This window comes from Harmonia axyridis, chromosome 3 (assembly GCF_914767665.1).
Source record: "Harmonia axyridis chromosome 3, icHarAxyr1.1, whole genome shotgun sequence".
Lineage (NCBI taxonomy): Eukaryota > Metazoa > Arthropoda > Insecta > Coleoptera > Coccinellidae > Harmonia > Harmonia axyridis.
The window spans coordinates 7,256,125-7,281,741 of record NC_059503.1 but is presented as its reverse complement, the minus strand read 5'-3'; the positions used below and the strand labels follow the sequence as shown (position 1 = coordinate 7,281,741).

At 33.5% G+C, this 25,617-nt stretch overlaps 2 protein-coding genes across 3 annotated transcripts in view; one reads left to right on the top strand and one right to left on the bottom strand.

Moving 5' to 3' along the window:
- Positions 1-15,910, bottom strand: part of LOC123676065 (organic cation transporter protein-like) — a 35,669-nt gene extending 19,759 nt beyond the window's left edge. The window contains exon 1 of one of the 2 annotated variants that reach the window (XM_045611734.1): positions 15,541-15,910. Coding sequence is in view for 1 of the 2 variants with exons in the window: in XM_045611731.1 (XP_045467687.1) it covers positions 10,167-10,221 (55 nt within the window). In the remaining variant the exon portion in view is untranslated. Of the gene's footprint in view, positions 1-10,166; positions 10,387-15,540 lie in introns of those variants that run through there. The other variant, XM_045611731.1, reaches the window with a different exon arrangement.
- A 5,210-nt stretch (positions 15,911-21,120) lies between these two features.
- On the top strand, positions 21,121-25,231 carry LOC123676063. The gene is made up of 8 exons (XM_045611730.1): positions 21,121-21,313; positions 21,369-21,453; positions 21,503-21,664; positions 23,921-24,168; positions 24,410-24,528; positions 24,615-24,743; positions 24,853-25,037; positions 25,092-25,231. The coding sequence occupies exons 1-8, from the start codon at positions 21,224-21,226 to the stop codon at positions 25,115-25,117; spliced, it is 1,044 nt and encodes a 347-aa protein (XP_045467686.1). The 5' UTR covers positions 21,121-21,223; the 3' UTR covers positions 25,118-25,231.
- Positions 25,232-25,617: the final 386 nt, after the last annotated feature.

Below are 25,617 nucleotides of genomic sequence, written 5' to 3'. Positions count from 1 at the left end.
ATAATAACTGTAGGTAACGCTTGTAACCTGAATCCAATCATATCAATCAATCGTAAATTTAGAAATCGTTATCCCAAAAATCAAAGCTGAGAACTAAGGTTGATAATATTTAAATTTAATTATGAAATATTACGATTGATTATAAATCTATCGCAGCTGAGATCTTCAGTTATCTAAAGATAAGTAGATTTTTTCCCAAACAAAAAGATTTTGATGAGGAATTTACGATTTTATGATCATTAGTTGGACAATATTGGAATTCTCAATTTTTTTTAATTCAAACCTTTGAAATTAGATATCCACCTGAAAAGGTGAACTGACTTTTCCACCAACATTTTCATTTTGCTTTACACTACTCAGCACAAACACTGAAACTCCCAAGTTAGTTTTTTTGACTTCCTGTTCTCAATTACTATTTTTCAGTGAGTCCAGTATTTTTAAAAATTAATGGGAAGCCACCTACGCTACTTCAATGTGTTATCTTCCAACTGCATTTGTCCAAGGTTGCATTATCATCTGCATACGACCCAATTTTTTTGGCGGTGATGATATGCTCTAATAGGTTCAACAACACTCAGTACCACTACTATTGTCAGACTAAAATAATCATATCTTAGTTGGCAATATTAGAATTTTAGAAAAGCACTTCCAGGAAATATACAATGTGATCCTAAATTCAGAGGTAAAAAAGAAAACGAGAGATTCCTTGGATAAATTTTAGAGAAGAAGTTCTATATACAAACGCCTTATTTTCGAGGTACAGGATGTGTTCCACTTTTTCGTGATGATTACACTAAGTTTATCAAATCTTCATTAATTTTCGCTACACATTGGGTAAAGAAAGTACCAAAACTTATAATTTAATTTGTTCATCACAGCTTAATAACTGGATCTTAATAATAATTTGGATTTTGCTGAGAAATACTAGAGAATAGTTCGATTTTTTCTCGAAATCGGTAGTAACGGGTGTTTTTTTCGAGGTATATAACTTCAAGTTGGCATTACTGTTCAAGATGGCGACCGATTTAACAGCTGTCAAGTGATTTATTCTCAGTTTGGTTTGGCAATTCATCATGAATAGACTCACGCCTGAACAACGCTTATAAAGGGTGCAATTTTATTTCGAAAATAATGGTTCTGTGCGGAATACGCACTACGTGCATTTTATTTTGTTTAGCGATGAAGCGCACTTCTGGTTGAATGGCTACGTCAACAAACAAAACTGCCGCATTTGGAGTGGAGCTAATCCTCAAGTGTATGTCGAAACACCGGTACATCCAAAAAACTGACTGTTTGGTGCTCTTTATGGGCTGGTGGAATCATTGGTCCGTAGAGCCATGATTACTAACTTTTTCATTCCTGAATTGAATAACCATGATGTCCAGGAGCTGTGGTTCCAACAAGACGGCGCAACATGTCACACAGCTCGTGCCACAATCGATTTATTGAAAGACACATTTGGTGACCGCCTAATTTCACGTTTTGGACCTGTGAATTGGCCTCCAAGATCTTGTGATTTAACACCGACTACTTTCTGTGGGGCTATGTAAAGTCATTGGTCTATGCGGTTAAGCCACAAACCCTTGACCATTTGGAAGACAACATTCGCCGTGTTATTGCCGATATACGGCCACAAATGTTGGGAAAAGTCATCGTCCAGATTGGACTACATCCGAGCCAGCCGTGGCGGTCATATGCTAGAAATCATATTTAAAATGTAATGCCACAAGATTATCTTGCGGATAAATAAAATTCATGTCAATCGAATAATCCATCGTTGTTTTATTGCAATTTAAAGTTCTATAGCTCTAAAAATAACACCCTTTAGAAGGATTTTTTCCATTAACCTAACTTCTAGGTTTCTAGGTTTTTCTGTTCGAGTGTTATCGTGTTTACAGACAGACAGAATAGAATTTGAGTTCAGATTCGTCATCAGTGAGTCAACCTTATGAATTGAGTTCAATCCCTGCTTAAAAATCTTAAAATTCGAAAATTACAGACAAGGTGACGATATAATAGAGCAATCGGTTCAAAGAACTAGCTCTCAAAGTATGCATTATATTTCTCTGAAGTGTTCCGAAAAACTTTAACTGATGGGTCGTAATCCAAAAGATAAATCTCTGTATACCCAAACAACGAAATTCTTATGAACAAGCTTCCCAGAAAGCAAATTAAGTTTTTTTCGTTCATAATTTCAGTTTAATCTGCAGAATAATTACTTGTCGTCCAGATTTGAGAAATTTGGCAGCCGATTGAGACAGCTGTCAAGTATTATTTCTATTCGACGTTGAAAACCGCACGAGTTCGAGAATCGAGGAGTAGGTAGTAAAGTTGTGGAATTATTTTCGTTTGAATTCATTACCCCCATGTTTACAGTTTGGTCAGGTTTTTGAGGTTACACATTGCCCAGGAGGAGAGCGAAATGTTTCAAACAAATCAAAGAGAAAGAAAACAGAGGCATAAAAATGCCATTTTGCCGATTGGAAAACAAACGAATTTATTTTACTACGAAACTGTTTTTCACGTAAACTTTTCGCATTAAATATGATGTGAGGATAGATATCAGGACGGTGATGAAAATTCTAGTGAATTTCTCAGATATAATTCGACGAAATGATGGATAATGAATACTTTGTTCAGATTATTATAATACCAATAGCGATGAAACTATTCAAAAATAAAACAAAGAACATATAAATTATTCAGTGTGATACAATTTCTTTTATTTGTAACGTTACATTTTAACATCATGTATGGAAAATAAGATCATTCAAATGACTACAACTTCTCTGTACGTTTTTATTTCCGAAATTCGAGGCTTTATTTTAATAAACTCAGTGGCAAACAAATTCAAGGTTTCTGCAAAGTTTCGTGTTGATCACCTCATCAGGACATTCCTTTATTTTTAGGTACCCCTTTCCGAACCTACCTAATCTAACGGGTGTTTTTTTTCGAGGTATATAATTTTAAGTTGGCATTACTGATCAAGATGGCGACCGATTCAACAGCTGTCAAGTGATTTATTCTCAGTTTGGTTTGGCAATTCATCATGAATAGACTCGCGCTGGAACGACGCTTACAAATAGTGCAATTTCATTTCGAAAATAATGTTTCTGTGCGGAATACGTATCGCGCACTACATCCATTTTATTTTGTTAAGCGATGAAGCGCACTTCTGGTTGAATGGCTACGTCAACAAACAAAACTGCCGCATTTGGAGTGAAGCTAATCCTCGAGTGTATGTCGAAACACCTCTACATCCAGAAAAACTGACTGTTTGGTGCGCTTTATGGGCTGGTGGAATCATTGGTCCGTACTTCTTCAAAAACGATGATGGCCAGAACGTTACAGTCAATGGTGATCGGTATAGAGCCATGATTAATAACTTTTTCATTCCTGAATTGAACAACCATGATGTCCAGGAGCTGTGGTTCCAACGAGACGGCGCAACATGTCACACAGCTCGTGCCACAATCGAAACACCGAAAGACACGTTTGGTGACCGCCTAATTTCACGTTTTGGACCTGTGAATTGACTTCCAAGATCTTGTGATTTAACACCGCTAGACTACTTTCTGTGGGGCTATGTAAAGACATTGGTCTATGCGGATAAGCCACAAACCCTTGACCATTTGGAAGACAACATTCGCCGTGTTATTGCCGATATACGGCCACAAATGTTGGAAAAAGTCATCGAAAATTGGACGTCCAGATTGGACTACATCCGAGCCAGCCGTGGCGGTCATATGCCAGAAATCATATTTAAAAAGTAATGTCACAAGATTATCTTGCGGATAAATTAAATTCATGTCTATCGAATAATCCATCGTTGTTTTATTGCAATTTAAAGTTCTATAACTCTAAAAAAAACTCCCTTTACATAGGCGTACAACTTTATTTCCGCCGAAGCTTTATTGTAAAAAAATGGTTATTCAATAATGATTCAAATTCAAGGTTTGTGCAAAGTTTCGTGTTGATCACCTCATCAGGACATTCAGCCAGTTCCTTTATTTTAGGGTACCCATTCCCAAACCTACCTAATCTATAAAAATTTTAGGGTGAATAAATTTTTTTTAACGATTTCAAAAGCCATAAAACGCAGTAAATAAAACATCGAGACACACAATAAGTTATATCGATTAAAATGACATAAGCAATAAATAATAAACACCGTTGACATCTTGGCGTTCAGCTGAATAGATCTTCATTTAGTTGGCATATTGGCAATATTCCCAAAATCATCTAACCTGTTTGCCTCAGCTACAAATTGTTAGGTTGAAATAAATTTCAAAGCAAATCGTTTTCTAAAAACAAACAGCTAACCGGACATCCTCATGAAGGAATACAACAATTGAAAGTTTCAGTCAGAAATTGTTTGTCTTTAAAATGTATAGCCAACGTAAAGTGGATTGGTTAGCGTCCATCATAGTATAAGGATACTCTTATTCCTCATACTATGCGTCCATATACTAGTGGGGAAGGGGCTTATAAAGGGTGTTTTTTTAGAGCTATAGAACTAGAACTAGAACACTATCATCACAAAAAGTGGGAAACATCCTATAACTCGAAAATAAGGTGTTTGTAAAAGGTGTTTTTTTTTAGAGCTATAGAACTTTAAATTGCAATAAAACAACGATGGATTATTCGATTGACATGAATTTAATTTATCTTCAAGATAATCTTGTGGCATTACATTTTAAATATGATTTCTGGCATATGACCGCCACGGCTGGCTCGGATGTAGTCCAATCTGGACGTCCAATTTTCGATGACTTTTTCCAACATTCGTGGCCGTATATCGGCAATAACACGGCGAATGTTGTCTTCCAAATGGTCAAGGGTTTGTGGCTTATCCGCATAGACCAATGACTTTACATAGCCCCACAGAAAGTAGTCTAGCGGTGTTAAATCACAAGATCTTGGAGGCCAATTCACAGGTCCAAAACGTGAAATTAGGCGGTCACCAAACGTGTCTTTCAATAAATCGATTGTGGCACGAGCTGTGTGACATGTTGCGCCGTCTTGTTGGAACCACAGCTCCTGGACATCATGGTTGTTCAATTCAGGAATGAAAAAGTAGTAATCATGGCTCTATACCGATCACCATTGACTGTAACGTTCTGGTCATCATCGAAGTACTGACCAATGATTCCACCAGCCCATAAAGCGCACCAAACAGTCAGTTTTTCTGGATATAACGGTGTTTCGACATACACTTGAGGATTAGCTTCACTCCAAATGCGGCAGTTTTGTTTGTTGACGTAGCCATTCAACCAGAAGTGCGCTTCATCGCTAAACAAAATAAAATGGACGTTGTGCGCGATACGTATTCCGCACAGAACCATTATTTTCGAAATAAAACTGCACTCTTTGTAAGCGTTGTTCAGGAGTGAGTCTATTCATGATGAATTGCCAAACCAAACTCGGTCGCCATCTTGAACAGTAATGCCAACTTAAAGTTATATACCTCGAAAAAAAACACCCGTTACTAGTGGGGGAGGGACTTATATGTCAAACGATCTGTCATCTCGAAAAGTCATATATTTAGTTGAAGATTAGCCATAATATTGATCTCTCATCTTGAGAAAATTGTGAAAACTTATTACAAAATTGAGGATTCTTTAATGAGTAACTTTCGTTTTTTACCGGCAGCTTATGGTCGACGTAAAGGTACATGAGTAAATAATTAGAAAAGTGGAAAAAATCGAAGGGTATGGATCTGTTACTGATGTTTGAAGGTCCATACATCATTGAACCGACCGAAAATATTGCTGCTGTAAGGAAAAGTGTTTAAGAAGATCCAAATTTATTCATTACTCGACCCGCAAAACAATTGGACCTCTCTTACGGCACGTTATGACGTATTTTGCAATAACAATACCAACAGTTTGATGCTCAAGTCTTTTTGAGAAATCAACATTGTGAAAAATGAGATACTCAATTTTATGGATATGTTAAGTTAACCCTGAAAATCTTCAGCACATTCTGTCCTGGAACTCCCGGATGACAGAAAATTCCAGACATTTGTGCAAAACGTTAACCAGCTGTTCAGCTGAAACAAGCGCGCAAAAAAACGAGGAAACACTTGTTCCTGTTATTCAAGTTCCTTCTTTGTCGGATCTCCGAGTATAAATAGAATTTCTCTGACAGTAAACAAATATGTGTTTGTCCTCATACTATTACGTGGACTTGGAATAGGTGCGTTGCGTTCAATACGTCACTGTAGTTGGCGTATCAAATTCCGTCACTAGAAAAATAGATACATTAGAACCCAAGTAATTACGTTATTGAGTTGAATTCAGATCTGAGCCAGCTTGGTTCGTGGACTGGCTGGACTAGACAGAATCACGAAATTCGAATATATGCACTCTTAAATTTACTTGGACGATTTAACAACAATTTTCATCATTTGGTACAGGGTGGTCAAATTTCGGTGTTTTAGCACTACAACTTTTTGAACCAGAGTAAATAGACAAAATATGATATCGCATTCTCGTTCTCTTTTTTGGGAAACTATCAAGAGTAGTATTCATTTTTGGTTGCTTAGATTTATGTAAAGAGTGGTTTTTTTCGAGGTATATAACTTTAAGTTGGCATTACTATTCGAGATAGCGATCGATTTAACAGCTGTCAAGTGGTTTATTCTCAGTTTGGTTTGGCATTTCATCAAATTCAGCCAAACGATCATCAAGTAAGGCATAGATTCGTCAAATGGGCCCAAAATGAGATTGCCGTTGTTCCCGATTTTCATAAGCGAATTTTGTTTAGCGTTGAAGCGCACTTCTGGTTGAATGGCTACGTCAAAAAGCAAAACTGCCGCATTTGGAGTGAAGATAATCCTCAAGTGTATGTCGAAACACCGTTACATCCAGAAAAACTGACTATTTGGTGCCCTTTATGGGCTGGTGGAATCATTGGTTCGTACTTCTTCAAAAACGATGATGGCCAGAACGTTTCAGTCAATGGCGATCGGTATAGAGCCTCGATTACAAACTTTTTCATTCCTGAATTGAACAACCATGATGTCCAGGAGCTGTGGTTCCAACAAGACGGCGCAACATGTCACACAGCTCGTGCCACAATCGATTTATTGAAAGACACGTTTGGTGACCGCCTAATTTCACGTTTTGGACCTGTGAATTGGCCTCCAAGATCTTGTGATTTAACAGCGCTAGACTACTTTCTGTGGGGCTATGTAAAGTCATTGGTCTATGCGGATAAGCCACAAACCCTTGACCATTTGGAAGTCAACATTCGCCGTGTTATTGCCGGTATACGGTCACAAATGTTGGAAAAAGTCATCGAAAATTGGACGTCCAGATTGGACTACATCCGAGCCAGCCGTGGCGGTCATATGCCAGAAATCATATTTAAAATGTAATGCCACAAAATTATCTTGCGGATAAATAAAATTCATGTCAATCGAATAATCCATCGTTGTTTTATTGCAATTTAAAGTTCTATAGCTCTAAAAAAAACACCCTTTACTATTTTTTGAGAGCTTAATTTTCACTGATTTCAAAAATATACAAATTCAACATCGTATGATTTGAATCATTATGAATAAAAAAAAATGGTCAAAAAAATATTGAACTTCATCCAAATAGTTCCAATAGTTTCCTTGGAAAGATCTGGATCAGTGGAAGCAATAAACCAGAAGGTACCTTAGCAACACTCTCAATTGTCTCAAATTCAATTATAATTGAAAATAGTATGTATTCGTAAGCATGAAGGAATTTTTCGATCTGGGAACGTATCTAAATTCCTATCTTTTTCGCCAAAAGTTTCGTTCGCTTTGAAATCCAATTGGCGTAACATTTGGCAAGCAGTAAATCCGATTGTCTAGATATGAAAACAATATTTATTTCCTATTTTTAAACCAATATCGTGTGACAATGTCGTTGAATATGTTGTTTGTTCTCATCTAGATCATTTGAGAGTTTTTGGTGGAAAGGTAAATACGCTAACAGAAAATTTATTCTTTGTTTCGTTATTTCCTAGTAGAGAATCTCAAATCATTGAAAAAAAGGACCAAAAGTGCCACACAAGCAACGAAAAAATCCTAAATTCGCAAGAAAAGTTTCCTGGTCGGTTATTTCTAGAAGAGGTGATCACTTTAGGCCACCGAGATCTTGTGATTTAACACCCTTGGACTTTTTCCTTTGGGGACACGTGAAAGATAAAAGTCAATGGCAATTCAACATAATAAATTCAAGATCTTTAAGATGGAATTCGTGGAGTTATCGTGGAAATACAGCCACAAATTTGGGAATTGGTCATGGATTATTTAATGAGAATTTATTTTTTCAATATCAAACTGAAACCTCTTATCGGAAACCCCTTTTTATAAGCGCTTTGACATTAGGTGTTTATTTTTCCACCTATACATGAATTTCACGTATTCAGTATTCATATCAGAAAGAATTCCCCTCTGGAAAACATGACATCATGAAATCATAAAATAAAAAAAAATATTATATGGAAAAAACTCTACAGGGACTTTGAAATCAATCAATTCAAAAAGAATTAAATTCTTGTAGATATGACATCATGAAATCATAAAACTTGCAATGGAACAAAGATACTTAAAAGTTTTTATACGGAACTGAGGGAATTGTGTAAATCAATTGAGTATCCCTGCACCTCAAGAAATATCTTTTAGTTTTGGATTTTTTAGATTTTTCTCAATGTGTTGAGATTTTCATTTCAAATCACCGTTTGAAATTTCCAATTTTCATAGATACTATTCGAAATGTAATTGTGAAGATTCGAAGGGGGTTAGAAATTAGAATTGTTCAATCAGGAATGGTTTCAGAATGTTGAAAATAATAATATTTACAAGAAAATATCCTATGAATTGAATAATTGTGTAGTTTCTGACCAGATTTGAATCGGATTTCGTCTAGATATAGAAAAATGAATGTGACAAATTATTAAACCTCCTACAGGAAATGTCACTCTGTATAGGGGGGACAGATAAATCAGTCACAATTAAATGAACTACTATGAAGTAGCACTTGACTCAGCAATTCTAAACGTGTCCTCTGGGTTGTTATATATATCTCCCAATTTTTTTTCCTAGAAAGTTTATTCGTTCTTGAATAAAATTCAACATTAACGAATTATAATCGCTAACTGCTTCAAATTTTTCTGGGTAGAAAATTAAAATGACGAAATTCATTTCAAATGATCCATAATTTCACTTAAAATCGTGCTTGGGAATTTTTGAAATATTCAAATATGTGGAAAATACACCAAATTACATTATATCGTTCGGTAAACCCCAACTTTCATAGAATATCTGATAATATTGAAAATATTGCGTATAATATCATTGTTTCGATGGGCATTTGTTTCATGAGTTTCTGAGAAATGATTTCTTCATTTTGATTCTCTTGAAAATGATAGATCGGTCATGCTTAAACTGGAAAGATCAATAGGGTATAAAATATTTAAAAATTGGGTGAATAATATTTTATTTAATATTATGCACTAAATAATATAGATGTTTTTTTTAATATGGAATTTTTGGCATTTAAATTTGGTGTTAAGAGCATTGCGTTAGGTATTGCATCAAATTTTTGAAAAAAATTCAGTTTAAATTTTTCTTCACGCGTTGTATGGAGAAAAAATTCATTTTTTCCAATATTAAAATTTAGCTCCCTTAAAAATTTCTAAATTTCTCAAAAATTATAAGAAATTCATTTCAAAATCACATTGATCATCTGATTTCACGAACTACATAAATTAAAAAAATACGTTTGATACTATGAATACATATTTTTTACTATCTTCATAGTTTCAGAGTGGAATGAATTATTAAAAAAAAATTATGAAAAAATTTGCATTATATAAATTAAACATTTAAAAATTATAAAAGGTTTCGTAATGTTTTTTATAAAGATTGCAAACGCAGCAAGGTATATTCAGCTTATTTTATATGAGTTCAGATTTTCAATTTAATTATAATATAAAGTAAAATTTGCAGTATTTTTTTGAAAATACTAGAGGTTAATTTTTTTAACTAAAGAATGTATCATAATTTGCGTTATACTTGAATAAATTCATGCATTACTCAAACTATTCGTCACTTATTTTTCAGATGAAATAAAAACAGAAACAAAAAAATATCATACTACATTTTTTTTTAGAAAAAATTTTCTCACCATAAGCGACCCCATTTTCGTCCTGTTCAGGATTAAGGAACCGTTGATTCTCCATTTAAAAAAACAACAATCCACACACATGTACGAAAAAAGAGGATTATCCTATCCCAGTATCAATTTCGCACACACACAGATGCTACGATAAAGAGAAACTGGAGTTTACCACTATCATAATAGCATTGTTTCTATCGCGTAAACAATGTATGTTCATCACTATCTCTAATGAACCTGAACGATGAATGAAATAGAGATGAAACTTGTCCTGTTTAAGTATCTGATACTGGCCAAATTAGCGAAAGTTACTAGTAGGCACTGAAATGTATCATTACACTCATCATTAGACTATTTTCAAATAAATTATTCACATGTATCGACTTGGACGTTCTTTTTTTTCTGTCGATACGTGTTGACCCTGTTTTGTTCTCTTGAATATATGGTCCTCGATACCGCCATCTATCATGAAATTAAAGGTGAAAAAAATACTAAGAAAAAAAACGATAAACTCTTCTTTTATATATCAATTTTCCCTTTTATCTCAATAATATCATTTTAATTTGATGAGGCAATTCAGTAAACCAGTCTAATACAGACACTGGAAGTTTTTGACAAGAATTTATCATTTTCTCCTATAGGGTTTTTCAATAAGAGTTGAATAGCCCGCTATTTAGATAGTTTCACTTTCGAATCTGTCAACTTTTGAAAAAAAAAAAATACGCCATTACTAAAAATGGAACGTTACACGATTCAACAAGGCAGTTTACAAAATTAGAGCACTTTTGGCTAGTCGGAAGCACCTTCTCTTTAAGGGTGAAAGTGGTGGAAAAACTTGAGATTTTGAACAAGTAAGTGATGGAAAGAGTTGAAACAGGGTTGTGCGCTCAAGAACAACTGAGAATATTGATGCTGTAACCTATACTTTTGACAAAAACCCAGGTTTGTCGATTCCTCGTCTTTTTTTGAGAATTAGGCATTTCATAAACAGAATTGGAAGATATTGATATGGACGATACTTATTTTCAACAAGACTACGCTAAGTGGCACACACAAGCAACGAAACAATCGTAATTTTTGCAAGTTTCCTGGCCTGGTGTTATTTTTCGCTGAGATCTTGTGATTTAACATCTTTAGAATTTTTTCATATAAGATAAAATGGGTATGACTTCGAGTTGGGATTTTTTTTTGCATATTTAATAACATTTATTGAGACGAATTTATGTATTTCTCATTTGAAAATATAATATATGTCTACGGGGATGTCAACAAATATAATTGCGCTCTGAAATTCCTCTTTAATCGCACTAAAAAAATAGGTACAGTGAGATTTGAATATGTTTCGAATTGATATATTCTATATCTACATATGTATACTAGATGAATCAATATTGATTCATGGAAATTTTCACGAATGTTATCTAATTATAAAAATATATAACACTTAGGACTTTGTTTTGATTCAATAATGTGAATAGTGATTCAATAAATAAATATGTTCTTGATTTTTTCATAATAGGAATTGTGAGTAATCATAAATAATTATCATAGAAAATTCCGTGTAGTAAAGGCTTCATATTTTATTTCATTTAACGTTTCATCCATCGTTGACGATATATCTCCGAAACTATTAAGTATACACTTCTAATATGAAATATATCTATGGTACCATTGGACAATTCCTAATTTAATTTTTTCATGGATAGAAATGTTCCATTTTATTTTTAATTTTTGGGATTCATTGTTATTTTTAGTGAATTTCATGCAAGTATCATTAATTGTTTCTCAGAAAATTATTTTACAAAGGATATATTTTTTTTATTCGTTCCAAGAATATCACATTGATATTCCAAGGATTGAACTGTATGTTTCTTCTGTTCATAGATGCAAATGATGAAAAAAAAATTGAAAGATCAGAATCAACATGAAATCATAGAACTAAATATATAAAAAATGTGATATAAATACATATTTAATTAAAAGGTACATTGTCAAAGTTCTACTTTCAAAGAGATTATTGAACCTCGAATATTCAATAATATCAAGTAAAGGGTGTTTTTTTTAGAGCTATAGAACTTTAAATTGCAATAAAACAACGATGGATTATTCGATTGACATGAATTTCATTTATCTGCAAGATAATCTTGTGGCAAATATGATTTCTGGCATATGACCGTCACGGCTGGCTCGGATGTAGTCCAATCTGGACGTCCAATTTTCGATGACTTTTTCTAACATTTGTGGCTGTATACCGGCAATAACACGGCGAATGTTGACTTCCAAATGGTCAAGGGTTTGTGGCTTATCCGCATAGACCAATGACTTTACATAGCTCCACAGAAAGTAGTCTAGCGGTGTTAAATAACAAGATCTTGGAGGCCAATTCACCGGTCCAAAACGTGAAATTAGGCGGTCACCAAAAGTGTCTTTCAATAAATCGATTGTGGCACGAGCTGTGTGACATGTTGCGCCGTCTTGATGGAACCACAGCTCCTGGACATCATGGTTATTCAATTCAGGAATGAAAAAGTTAGTAATCATGGCTCTATACGAATCACTATTGACTGTAACGTTCTGGCCATCATCGTTTTTGAAGAAGTACGGACCAATGATTCCACCAGCCCATAAAGCGCACCTAACAGTCAGTTTTTCTGGATGTAACGGTGTTTCGACACACACTTGAGGATTAGCTTCACTCCAAATGCGGCAGTTTTGTTTGTTGACGTAGCCATTCAACCAGAAGTGCGCTTCATCGCTAATGGACGTAGTGCGCGATACGTACACAGAACCATTATTTTCGAAATAAAATTGCACTATTTGCAAGCGTTGTTCAGGCGTGAGTTTATTCATGATGAATTGCCAAACCAAACTGAGAATAAATCACTTGACAGCTGTTAAATCGGGAGCATCTTGAACTGTAATGCCACCTTAAAGTTATATACCTCGAAAAAAAACACCCTATATAATGAACAGTAGATACATAATAATTTATCAGCTAGAATAATCTAACGGTCTATGGATATTGAATTATTTTATAGCATTCGAGTGTTGCAAGTTCAATCACCTGTGATTTATAGATCTATTATAACTTGAAGGTGCCAATTTTTGTTATTAAGAACTCAGGAATATAGTTTCCAAAATATTCAAGACCCCCTTCAGCCAAAAAAAGTAATAGCACTCTGAATGAATCACAATAAAATAAAAATGTATTTTTTTCGCTTCTTTTAGAAATTAACAATTGTAAATTTAAAAATTGGCCCTATAATAGGTATTTGAAATCTTTCTAAAAAACTGCATGTATTCCTAGATTTCGAAGATGCATAATGGTATGGATAATACCAAATGGAATATTTTTACCGCTATGTCCTACTTATCTCGGTTCAGATTCGATGTAGCATGTATGATGTATGTAACTAATAACTCATAATATAATTGTGTTTAGGTTTTTTCGCAAATTAAGATAATCTGTCTGATAGAATAAATTAATTTTTATGGTATTCCACACATATTGGTACCAAATTCCACGAACATCAAATGAAACATGTAAATATCTCAGATGAAGGACTCAATTATCCAATTTTTTTCGCAGATTAACAAGTCATAGTGGTAGTTTTATATCATGTATACAACCACAACTCACAAGTATGCTAATAACTTCTCTTTAATGGATAATGATGCGGTGAAATTATTTCATAATACTTGACTATATTAACACTGTAATTTCAGAAAAGATCAAAGCTACAAGAACACTAGTTTAAGGTTGTCGTCAAGACCGAGTTTTTGAAAACCACGATTATTACCTCGAAGTACTCCACATGAAAAGGAAAAAACCTTTTCCTCTGATATTTTCAACATTATTTCGAACCTTTATCACAATTTGGTTCAAGATTTTAAAATTATTTTCAAAGTTCATATTTTCGAACGTGGGTGAAATAATTTCTTTCTTCTTTGTGAAGTTCCTTTAATTATAAAGTGTGCATCAACAAATCAATGAAGAATTAATTTTGCATTAAACAATATCGAATTTTATGGTCATACCATTTGAAATGAATATTACATCGGCAATTCAAAAAGTAAGTGAATTATTAACAACCTGCTTAGATATTATGATCTGCTGATGAAGTTCTTTAATAGGATACTGGATATTCTATTTGGGTGTTCCTAAATTGGGGGTACAAACAAAAATGATAACTTCGGATCATTTTAAGAATGTCCCATAAATTATTCAATTTTTTTCTGATAGGACCTTCCCTTCACAAGATACATAATATTCAACTCAAATTTGACACAGATAATCCAACTTAAGTTTTCGTTATCTGATATGTTAAGTTTCAATACTAATCTACAGAGTGATATTTTTCTGGAACAATGCCCGCTCCTTACCACCGGAACTTTTTTTCATAGACCACTGGTAGTTAAGAAAAATGTAAAAAGAAACTTTGGTCCAGTTTTGATTTACCCGATCTATAGAGAAAATAAATGAAGATTCGATAAACCGGTATAATCATCACAATAAAATAGCACTACAAGAAACACCCTGTATCTCGAAAACAAAGCGTTTGCGGGCCCATGACTTCTTTTTTAATTATCCAAGGAATCTCTCAATTTCCTTTGTACCTCCAATTTAGGAGCACCTGTACAGAGTCTAACTTTCGAAAAAATGTCAATTCCATATCAACTAGAAGCACAATTTATTGAATGAGTTTTAGGAAAAAATATAACTATAATCCGAATTTCTGATTGATATCCCTTTGAATCCAATAAATACTTAGGTGTATAACAACCATCAACCCTACGTAAATAGAAAAATTATATTTATAATTAAATATGTTAACTCACATTACTGATATTTCCTAGATAATCCAGATTAAATAAGCATGTGATGATATGTGACATCAAATAAAACTACTGGAAGTAGAAAATTAATAACTTTGAACACCAAAAGAAGAAAAAATCACCATACATAATATAGGTATCAAAATTTTCACGAAACTGATCAAACTCTTTGAATTCAGTTTGAATTCTATGGTGGGTCCAAAAATTAAATGAAATTGAACACAGAAATGATTTTATCAGGACTTGTGTTCAAAATTGAATTCAAAACAAAATAATGAATAAGTGACAAATTCATTTCGTGATTTCTTCTAAACAATTCCAAATCTCACAATAACTTTTAACATCAACAGAAAAAATTGGCAAATATTAAAAAATTCAATGTGGCTCAACAAAACTGCGATCGAGTGTTTGATCATTTTCATTTGAATTCTATGTTTGATCGAAATGAACTAAAATTGAACACAGAAAAGACTTCAACATGATAATCACCACTTTGTCCCTTTAATTCTCTTGCGTTTAAATTTGAATAAATAAATACTAAACTCACTTTTAGACTTTTGATGAACAAATCCAACAAAAATATCCACAACACTTCAGACGTTCCTCGTACTAAACCACCCTCCCATGTACAATTTCTAAATTCGAGAAAAATAATCGCAAAAACCACGAACAATATAGCATCAGAGAGCGTGGACTTCTCGCGGCAAACTAGATCTGTTCGCATGTTAAATCCCGCACTACATTTTATAAAACGCGATCGCGATCGAACACAACAAACTTGAGATGCGAAAACTCCGGAACAATTTTAGAAAGTTTATCAAGGGTCCAGATTATAGCTTCCTCTAAAGAAATCATGCGAAGGTCTGCAGGTTTCAGTTCCTCGCGTTGTTAAGGCTATACGGATCTTTGATTTTGCTTTATCAAGTGCGAAGGTAAACGATGGAATCAATGTGATTCGGCTTGAAAGATAAGCCGATGTTGGGATTATCTTTTCTTTAAGTGTTCTACTTTAAAAAAAATAAAATTGCTGATTTGATATAGGTTCAATAATATGATTCAACTTTTGGAAGATAAACAACAACATGATGAGCATGTGAATACAACGAATTCCCTTTAGATTTATTTTTATTTATTATTGGAATCATTAAAGAAAAAATTTTTCCAGTTGGCGTTATAAAATGTTTAGAATCCAAAAATTGATCACTTCTTTTCTCGTAAACCAGTAAAATTACAAAAATTAGTAGCTGTACCGCATACATTGATCTTCATAGGCAGAAAACTGGATCCCATTATTCTGAAAAAAAAAAAAAAAAATTAAAATTCACATCGCAGAAACTTAACACAACATGACATATTGATAGGATGATTCCAAATATTACATAGGCATATAACTCTGCTTCTGTCGTTTTTTTTTCCGAAATTCGAGGCTTTATTGTAAAAAACTGGTTAAACATTTATGATTAGAAGTATTGTCCATCGCTGGCCACTACTTTCTCCCATCTTCTGGGCAGCGTACGAATCCCGCGTCAAAAAAACTGGTCATCTTTTGAAGCGATCCACGAATCGATCCAATTTTTTACTTCTTCATAAAACTGGAAGTCCTGGTCAGCCAGACCTTGTACCATTGATCGAAACAAGTGATAGTCCGAGGGAACAACGTCTGAAGAATACGGCGGGTGGGGTAGAACTTCCCATTTCAACATTTCCAAGTATGTCTTGACAACTTTCGCAACATAGGATCGAGCCATATAAGGCTGTAAAAGTACTTTATCATGTCTCTTGTTGTATTGCGGCCGTTTGTCTTTCAATGCTCGGCTCAAACGATCGCCTGTGAATATTTCAGTCGGTTTTAACAACTCTTAACACTACGCCGAGCTGGTCCCATTAAATCCTGGGCATGACCTTGGAACCATGAATATTCGGTTTGGCAGTCGACGTGGAGTTATGGCCGGGATATCCCCATGATTTTCTGAGCTTAGGGTTATCATAATGAACTCATTTTTCGTCTCCAGTCACAATGCGATGCAGAAATCCCTTCCGCCTTTGCCTTGCAATCAGCTGTTCACAAGTAAACTAACGCCCCATAAATTTTTTGGTGGATTCTTACATATGGAATGAATTCTATATTTTGTCCATAAATTTTTATATCTCTTGTAATTGTTACGCATCTGAGATCGTTATGGAGGAAAAAGTAAAATCATTTTTTGTAATTCGATCCATTGGATGAAGTTTTTTAACTGAAGGTAGGAATCTATTATCACAATGAAAACAAGAAACTCTACGTACATTTTTTATGACCTGAATTACAAATGTCATTAAGCATTTCCTGAAAATGAGAAACCTAGCGAAAGTATATTTCAAATTTGATCTTAATATCTCAAAAACTGAAAGAGATACGAACAAAAAAGTAAAAAAAAAATTTTAAAACTTTAACTCTTAAAAAAAGTCTCATTTTGACCTGAGAAATATCCCCTGAAATCTTGTTACTGAACTTTGAGACACCCTGCATATTAACGAGAAAAAAATAAAAAGTTATCATTATGCAAACGACCATCTTCGAAAGAAGATCTTTAGTACCTATATATTTAATGGCTCGGTAATGAGTTTACACAAAGTGTATACGTATGTGTGACAGTTGTATGGCAGTTACAATTTGCACATGCAATAAAAGTCCATTCATGAATATTCTAAATGTTGGTGGGTGTGACTTTAGGAGTGTTATTTACCTCGCCAAATTGTTATATCCGGCTTTTGATAACGATTTGGGTTTTGTGTCCGATGAAATTCTTATCGCTAATGTGGAAATTACAGCGATTTGGTCCTTATCCAAAAATGCTAATCAATTGTAGTGTCTAATTACTATATTTTTATTGAGTAATGTTGGAGGAATTCGCGTTGGCCGAAATTTAAATTCGTCAATGTTCATTCCGAGGAAAAAGCAGATGCTTATTTTATTCTATGGTTCATTATCTATGGTATTATTATTCTATGGTTCAGTATCATAGAATGTATCATCATATTATCTGATGATATACTGTTGGTTACCTTGATTTTTGAAAGTGTTCAATGTTTTCTATGTTCATTAGTTTCCAATTCATAACACCGATAAAATATGGAAAGTATAAATATTATGAAATGGTCCTTTTAAGGAGGAGAACAATTTTAGTCTCTGATTTTGACAAACCTGAGTTTTCATCAGCAATATTCTCAGTTGTTCTTGAGCGACGCATTCGATTCCATCTCTTCACATCACTAACTTGTTCGAACAGCTCAAATTTTTCACCTGTTTCAATATTGCCGGCTGAGAAGGCGCTTCGGAATTTTTGTAGTGAATTTCAACAATTTCATTGCGTTGTTGATGTGTGTATTATTCCATTTTTAGTGATGGCATAGTTTTTACATGTCAAATGTCAAAAGATGATAGCTTCAAAAGTGACAGCTGCCAAAGATAGAGGGCTATTCAAAATGAAACCTCTAACTGGAAAACCCTTTATCATTTTATGGAAATTATGTGAAGTGTAATCATTTCATTTGAAATGAATTTTTCCACGAGTAAGGATCGAATCTATCAAGAAGAAATAGATAGGTATATATGTATTTATAGTGTGTCCGTCAAGTATGGAATAAATTCATTTTAGCTAAACAGACCATTTTAAGAAATAATCCTGAAACACGTCGATTTTTGATTTTTAATTTACCGTATTTTAAAATAATAATCTAATATACCGGGTGAATTACTTTCAAGTAATGACGTTACCGTCATTTTTTTTTAATGGAACACCCCCATTTTGTTTCAATTTTCCGAAAACTCTAACTGAGTTGATTCCAAAAATGTATCACATGTTGATTCCAATTGGTACAGGGTGGACAAAAATACAATAGTTTTTTGTGTGCTCATATAGTAACGCGTAACATTCTTCATTAGTTAAACTAACCATATTATCAAAAATACTTTTTGTCTAGCGACAATTGGGTTGAATGTAACACCCTGTAGTTTGTTACATTTTTAGATTAATAAAAATTATCTGTTTCCAAACATATTTGGTACTTGTGGTCTAGCAGACAGAATATGAAAGAAATTATTTTTATACATTTTTATTAATCTAAAAATGTAACAAACTACAGGGTGTTACATTCAAACCAATTGCCGCTAGATAATAAGTATTTCTGATAATATTGTTAATTTAACTAATAAAGAATGTTACGCGTTACTTTATGAGCACACACAAAACTATTGTATTTTGTCCACCCTGTACCAATTGAAATCAACATGTGATACATTTTTGGAATCAACTCAGCTAGAGTAATCGGAAAATTGAGACAAAATGGGGGTGTTTCATTTAAAAAAAATGACGGTGAAGTCATTACTTGAAAGTAATTCACCCTGTATATTAGATTATTATTTTAAAATACGGGAAATTGAAATAAAAAATCGACGTGTTTTAGGATTGTTTCTTAAAATGGTCTGTCTGAATTTGTTCCATACAGACACAGTGTATATATTATTCATCCAAATTCATTGTTTCACCAGAAATTGCAAATGATTCTCTAATCCGCGCCAGTATAGAACACAGTTGTGCCAACGAACAACTAATGTCGAGAATCCCTTTGAGTGGTTTTTTGAATGATCATTTGACGGTACTTTCTGAGCAGAATGTATATTGCGTTTTCAAATATTCTCCATGACAGAATGAAGTGGCAATATGAACCTCAAAATTCATGATAATCGTTTAGATTTATTGTTGTGGGATACGGCCAATTTCGCATTCTACTCTGTATTTCATTTTAATGGCATTAAATATAAATCGAGCGTTGAGGCTGTCATATTTTTATTTTCCCGTAGATGTTAATAGGCTTGTCGTAAATCCGGAAAATTCATTTTTTTTATTTATTCTATATGTGTCGATATTCTTTTGCTCCGTTTTTTGCATCACAGTTATTGGAACAATACAAATGTGGGTAGGTATCAGTTTTCTTCTGACGTAGGTATATAGAACATGACCTTGAGTTTCAGTAGACATTACTTCTTTTTATGTAAAAGATATCTCTACATACTAATAATTGAAAGATTTCGATCTCTGGCATATTACCTGAAATTTCCCTGAGCATAAAACACCCCTGACTTCTGATATTTTATGTTTTTAATGTTTCGAAAAATTTCATCATTTGTGAATTATGTATTATTATGTATAGAATGTGGCTGTTATTAGTGAACCTACTGTTATTTCAAGGATCGGTTAAGAAATGTTCTGTGAGAACAATAAGGCGATAATAATGAATACATGTAGTTTGTACTACCTAAAAAATTGATAATATTCTCGAGGCTGACACTTCATCTGGGCATAAGCTACGCACTTGAAACCTCACTATGTTCTAGATCTAGATCAAAACTCGATTCCTAAAAAATGTTTTCATTTGAGGGGTCTGTGACAAATATTTTAGGAGATATAACGATTTTTGAATGGAGATTTAATTTTTACTGTTTTTTCCCAAATTTCGAGTTCAAATTTCCTCAAAACTGTGGGGTCTACGCAAAATCGGTGAACGGTGCCAGAATTGGCGATCTCTGATGAGCCAAATTTTGATCTCGCCTGAAAATTTTTTTTTTCCAAAAATTTTCCATACCCCTTAGAAAAATGAAAAAAATAAAAGTTCCTTCATGTGAATGTAATTGTACCATTTTATTGATTGATTCCACTATGTAGATCGCGAAAATGCTTGCAGTTGGGCGATTAGTAGATACATTATTTCAGAAGTTATAGGTATTAGGTAAAGATCTGCAACGTGGACGTGAGCTACGCCCTTGAAACCTCAATATGTTTTAAATCAGAACTCGATGTTTGAAAAAAGTTTTTATTTGAGGGGTCTGTGACAAATAATTAAGAAGATATAACGATTTTTGTATGGAAATTCAATTTTTTCTGTTTTCTCCCAAATTTCGAATTCAAATTTCCACAAAGCTGTGAGGTGTACGCAAAATCGGTGAGTTGTGATAGAATTAACAATCCCTAATTAGCCGAATTTAGAACTCGCCCGAAATTTTTTTTGACGAAAAATTTTTGCAGAATTTTCCATACCTACCCTTAAAAAATTGAAAAAAATTGAAAATTCTTGTCAAAATACTTTGAGCTGTATGACACATGCATTTCAAATGTTCCATCTATCAAACTCTGTTGTCACTGAGACAGAAGTAACACTTCACTGCCAAGTATCATTCAAGAGCCTAAAAGATGGATGTAACTCTACAAAGGCATTACGCCAAGTTCATCTATGTGGTACCAGATGGCTTGAGAGAATTAATCAGTGACATATCAAGGGAGGTAAAACACTATCATCATTCAAGCAGTTCAATATGATAGCCCTCCGATTTTCAAGGTATTAAGAAGTCAACCTGATGATTTGTACACCTTCATTGCTGACTACTTAGATGCTCTGATGATCACGAGAGAAAATGCCAGAGGTAAATTTCACCCAAAATGCTTATAAATAAATTTTGATCACACCCTCAGTTGCTTCCAGACTTGTTGTGGATATTCTGCGTATCAGTGAAACTACAGCCGAATTGCTTCTAAAAACTGGCTTGAAGAGGAGTGAAGCCAATAGAGCTGCCGTTGTTATACAGAAAAAGTTCAAGAAATTCATCGAGGCTAAGCATCCCTCTAGACATGAACGTATGTAATGAATTACTCAGATTTCGTCTTTTTGCCCAAGCAAAGATTCAAAATTAACGCTTAGGCCAGTTTTAACTGACCATACTGAGAAAAATGTACTAGGCGAGTTTGTCGAGTAGCTTCAAAAGTTGAAGCATATAATAAGGATTCCAAAGTGGTATTACACTTGCTTATTTATTTTTTAACTATTATAGTACTTCAGGCACAATACCAAATGAGAATTTGATGTTGAATAGATGGTAGATTCAAGGGGTGTTTCAGTCATCAAACTATATAGCTCGCCCTCCAATTCTAATCAACTCCAATATCTGAGATGGCTACAAGGAGGTTACTTCCTAACTTCTACAAGTCTCTTGTTCATTTTTTGATTTGGCTAGCGAGGGTGAGGCACAAGGTCTATAGATCAAAATCTAGAATCTAAAATCTAAAATCTAAAATCTAAAATCTAAATCTAAATCTAAAATCTAAATCTAAAATCTGAATCTAAAATCTAAATCTAAATCTAAATCTAAATCTAAAATCTAAATCTAAATCTAAAATCTAAATCTAAAATCTAAATCTAAAATCTAAATCTAAAATCTAAATCTAAAATCTAAATCTAAAATCTAAATCTAAAATCTAAATCTAAAATCTAAATCTAAAATCTAAATCTAAAATCTAAATCTAAAATCTAAATCTAAAATCTAAATCTAAAATCTAAATCTAAAATCTAAATCTAATATCTAAATCTAAAATCTAAATCTAAAATCTAAATCTAAATCTAAAATCTAAATCTAAAATCTAAATCTAAAATCTAAATCTAAAATCTAAATCTAAAATCTAAATCTAAAATCTAAATCTAAAATCTAAATCTAAAATCTAAATCTAAAATCTAAATCTAAAATCTAAATCTAAAATCTAAATCTAAAATCTAAATCTAAAATCTAAATCTAAAATCTAAATCTAAAATCTAAATCTAAAATCTAAATCTAAAATCTAAATCTAAAATCTAAATCTAAAATCTAAATCTAAAATCTAAATCTAAAATCTAAATCTAAAATCTAAATCTAAAATCTAAATCTAAAATCTAAATCTAAAATCTAAATCTAAAATCTAAATCTAAAATCTAAATCTAAAATCTAAATCTAAAATCTAAATCTAAAATCTAAATCTAAAATCTAAATCTAAAATCTAAATCTAAAATCTAAATCTAAAATCTAAATCTAAAATCTAAATCTAAAATCTAAATCTAAAATCTAAATCTAAAATCTAAATCTAAAATCTAAATCTAAAATCTAAATCTAAAATCTAAATCTAAAATCTAAATCTAAAATCTAAATCTAAAATCTAAATCTAAAATCTAAATCTAAAATCTAAATCTAAAATCTAAATCTAAAATCTAAATCTAAAATCTAAATCTAAAATCTAAATCTAAAATCTAAATCTAAAATCTAAATCTAAAATCTAAATCTAAAATCTAAATCTAAAATCTAAATCTATAGACCCTGGGTGAGGCATTCCGTCACCAGGTGACCCAGAGCTTCTTCCTCCTCCCCACAGAATCTGCATTCGTCGTTTTTTGCTAGACTCATTCTCATGAGGTGCTTCCTGTGGCGGCAATGCCTAATCCAGCGATTAGGTGTAGCATATTCCTGATAAGATCCAGATACTTCTTAGATCTCTCAATGATACAATTTCGGAGAAACTGCCAGAGTGTTTTTCTTTCGATTCTTTCTTCCTCCTGAAACTCCTTCTTGTAGGTACCTTCACCTCTACCACAGAAGGGTTCTGGCCTAATAAAAGCAGTTTGTGCTCCTCTTCTGGCAAGTATGCTGGCTTCTTCATTTCCTTTGATTTTCGAGTGACCGGGGTCTAAACAGACCTTGTTATTCTTGTTTATCTCTTGAGTTTTCTACTGCACTCACATACCGTCTTAGAATAGATTACATCATGTCAACTATCAGAAATGTGCTGTCAGGATGCAATCAAAGTATTGAGCTCATCCTGACTGCACATTTCTGATAGTTTCTTACTAGGTTCATTTCCATACTTCTATCGACTGCAAGTATCTCTGCCTGAAAGACACTTGGACTTCGGCCTTACGATAATGAGCATTTGGTATCAACCCCAAATACTTCAGAGACAATCCTCGTCGTGAATCTTACAATAGTGCAGAGACCCACAAGAGCTCAAAAACCAATGATTTCTAGTAGAAAGTAGAACCAGTGATTTTCACCTCATTCTTCGTTTATCACTTACTAATCAACTGTTCAATAGGGCCAAAAGAGCCAGAAATGATAGTCACGGAAATACTGGAAGAAGTAGACCTCTCCAGAGAAGATGCAGAAGGTGCTGTAATGATCATCCAGAAGGCATTCAGGAGCTTTTTGCAGAGACGTGAACGAGAAATGGAGCTGCTCAGTGGCATGATAGACTGGAGGGTAGCTGCAAGAAGCGCAATCGCCCTGTATAGGAAGACTGGAGCCACGTACCAAGAATGTCACAGGGCTGCTACCCTCATCAAGGCAGGTTTCATTCAATTGTCTATAGGATTCGTCTATAAAGGCTCATTAACTTCTATTTTTGCTTTGGTCTTGGAGTCTCATCTATCTGTTTTTGAAAATAATATCTTCCAAATAACAGCCTTGGAGAGGCAATACGTATATTAGATTGGGGAAAAAGTAATTTAAAGACATAATTGGGTTCGTCTCCTGAAGACTTCGTTCAGATAGTAGATACCTTAAATCTTTTGAACTCGGATTGCAGAGTGCTTATAGAGGCTACTATCAGAGGAAAGTGATGACTAAGCTTGTTGAGGAAGTCAAAACTGGCGACTCAGTTGAGTGCCTTTGCGATATGTACTCAATAGACGTTCCTGCCATAGAGTAAGAAATTTTTATTCTTGTTTGATTTGGCCTATTGCACAAGTAGTCGGACAATTTTTTAAAATGGACCTCTTAATTGTTTGCAGACCTGTACGTCCAACCAGCGAGGAATGCATTTGTTCTATAGAAAGCGATGCAGTGCTAGCTGGTCAACTACAAGATGAAGGATGTCTTTGCGAATACACATCTTCCGAGCTCATCAAAATAGGAAAAGGGTAATTTTCTGCAACCTTAGAGTTTTGTATATATGATTTCAACACTTAACTCCATAAGTCCCAGTCAAACCAGTTAAAACACATTTTTTATATTTGGTATCTTGAACAGAGAAAAAATTCTCGACGAAGCTGGTTTCGTTCCATTGGTTGATGAGGAAGACTTGAAAGAAGACGATGGGTATTGTTATTGCGAAAATAATCCTGTAGAAGTAATCGAAAAAATCGATATGTCTGAACCTATTGAGGAAAATATAGAAGTTAAACAAGTTGCACTTCTTTATGATGAAGGAGAAGGTGATAATAGGCTTTTCTGTCGCATTTTTAGGCATTCATTATTTTTTTTTTCAGGAGAACCAAAGGATGAATTTAATTGATGATATGATGAAATCAGGCTCAATTTCCATGGAGGAAAATTTCAATTACTCTACAGCATTCAATAAGATCTTAAGGAAATGTTGAAAATCGAAAGTTTGTAATAAACTTCTCAAAAAAAAACTGGTTCTCTCAGTATATCAGAGTATCCTCTGATAGTATAATTTCATAAATAATATAATTCGCGCATCCACCATATTGTTATTATTATATCGATTGGATTCAAATTACTAATTACCTAGTGTCAGAAAAATGAGGAGGGTCACTGAATGGCAGAATTCAGTTCATCACAGTATCCTCTCATATTATAATTTCCATGAATATATAACTCAGTATAAGTCTATCAACTACAACTTCAATGTTATTAGCGCATCCACCATATTGTTATTATCGATTAAATTAAAATAACTCGGAAAAGTAATCAATGAATCACGAAATTTTATATAATTCATAGGAAATTAATTGTATTGACTCTTTCCAGAAACTTTCAGCGCTTCGGCTT

Coding starts and splice junctions, on each gene's coding strand:
- LOC123676063 (XM_045611730.1), top strand. CDS start 21,224: ATGGATGTAACTCTACAAAGGCATTACGCCAAGTTCATCTATGTGGTA. Junction 21,454..21,502: donor CACGAGAGAAAATGCCAGAG/GTAAATTTCACC, acceptor TCACACCCTCAG/TTGCTTCCAGACTTGTTGTG. Junction 24,744..24,852: donor CTCATCAAAATAGGAAAAGG/GTAATTTTCTGC, acceptor TATCTTGAACAG/AGAAAAAATTCTCGACGAAG.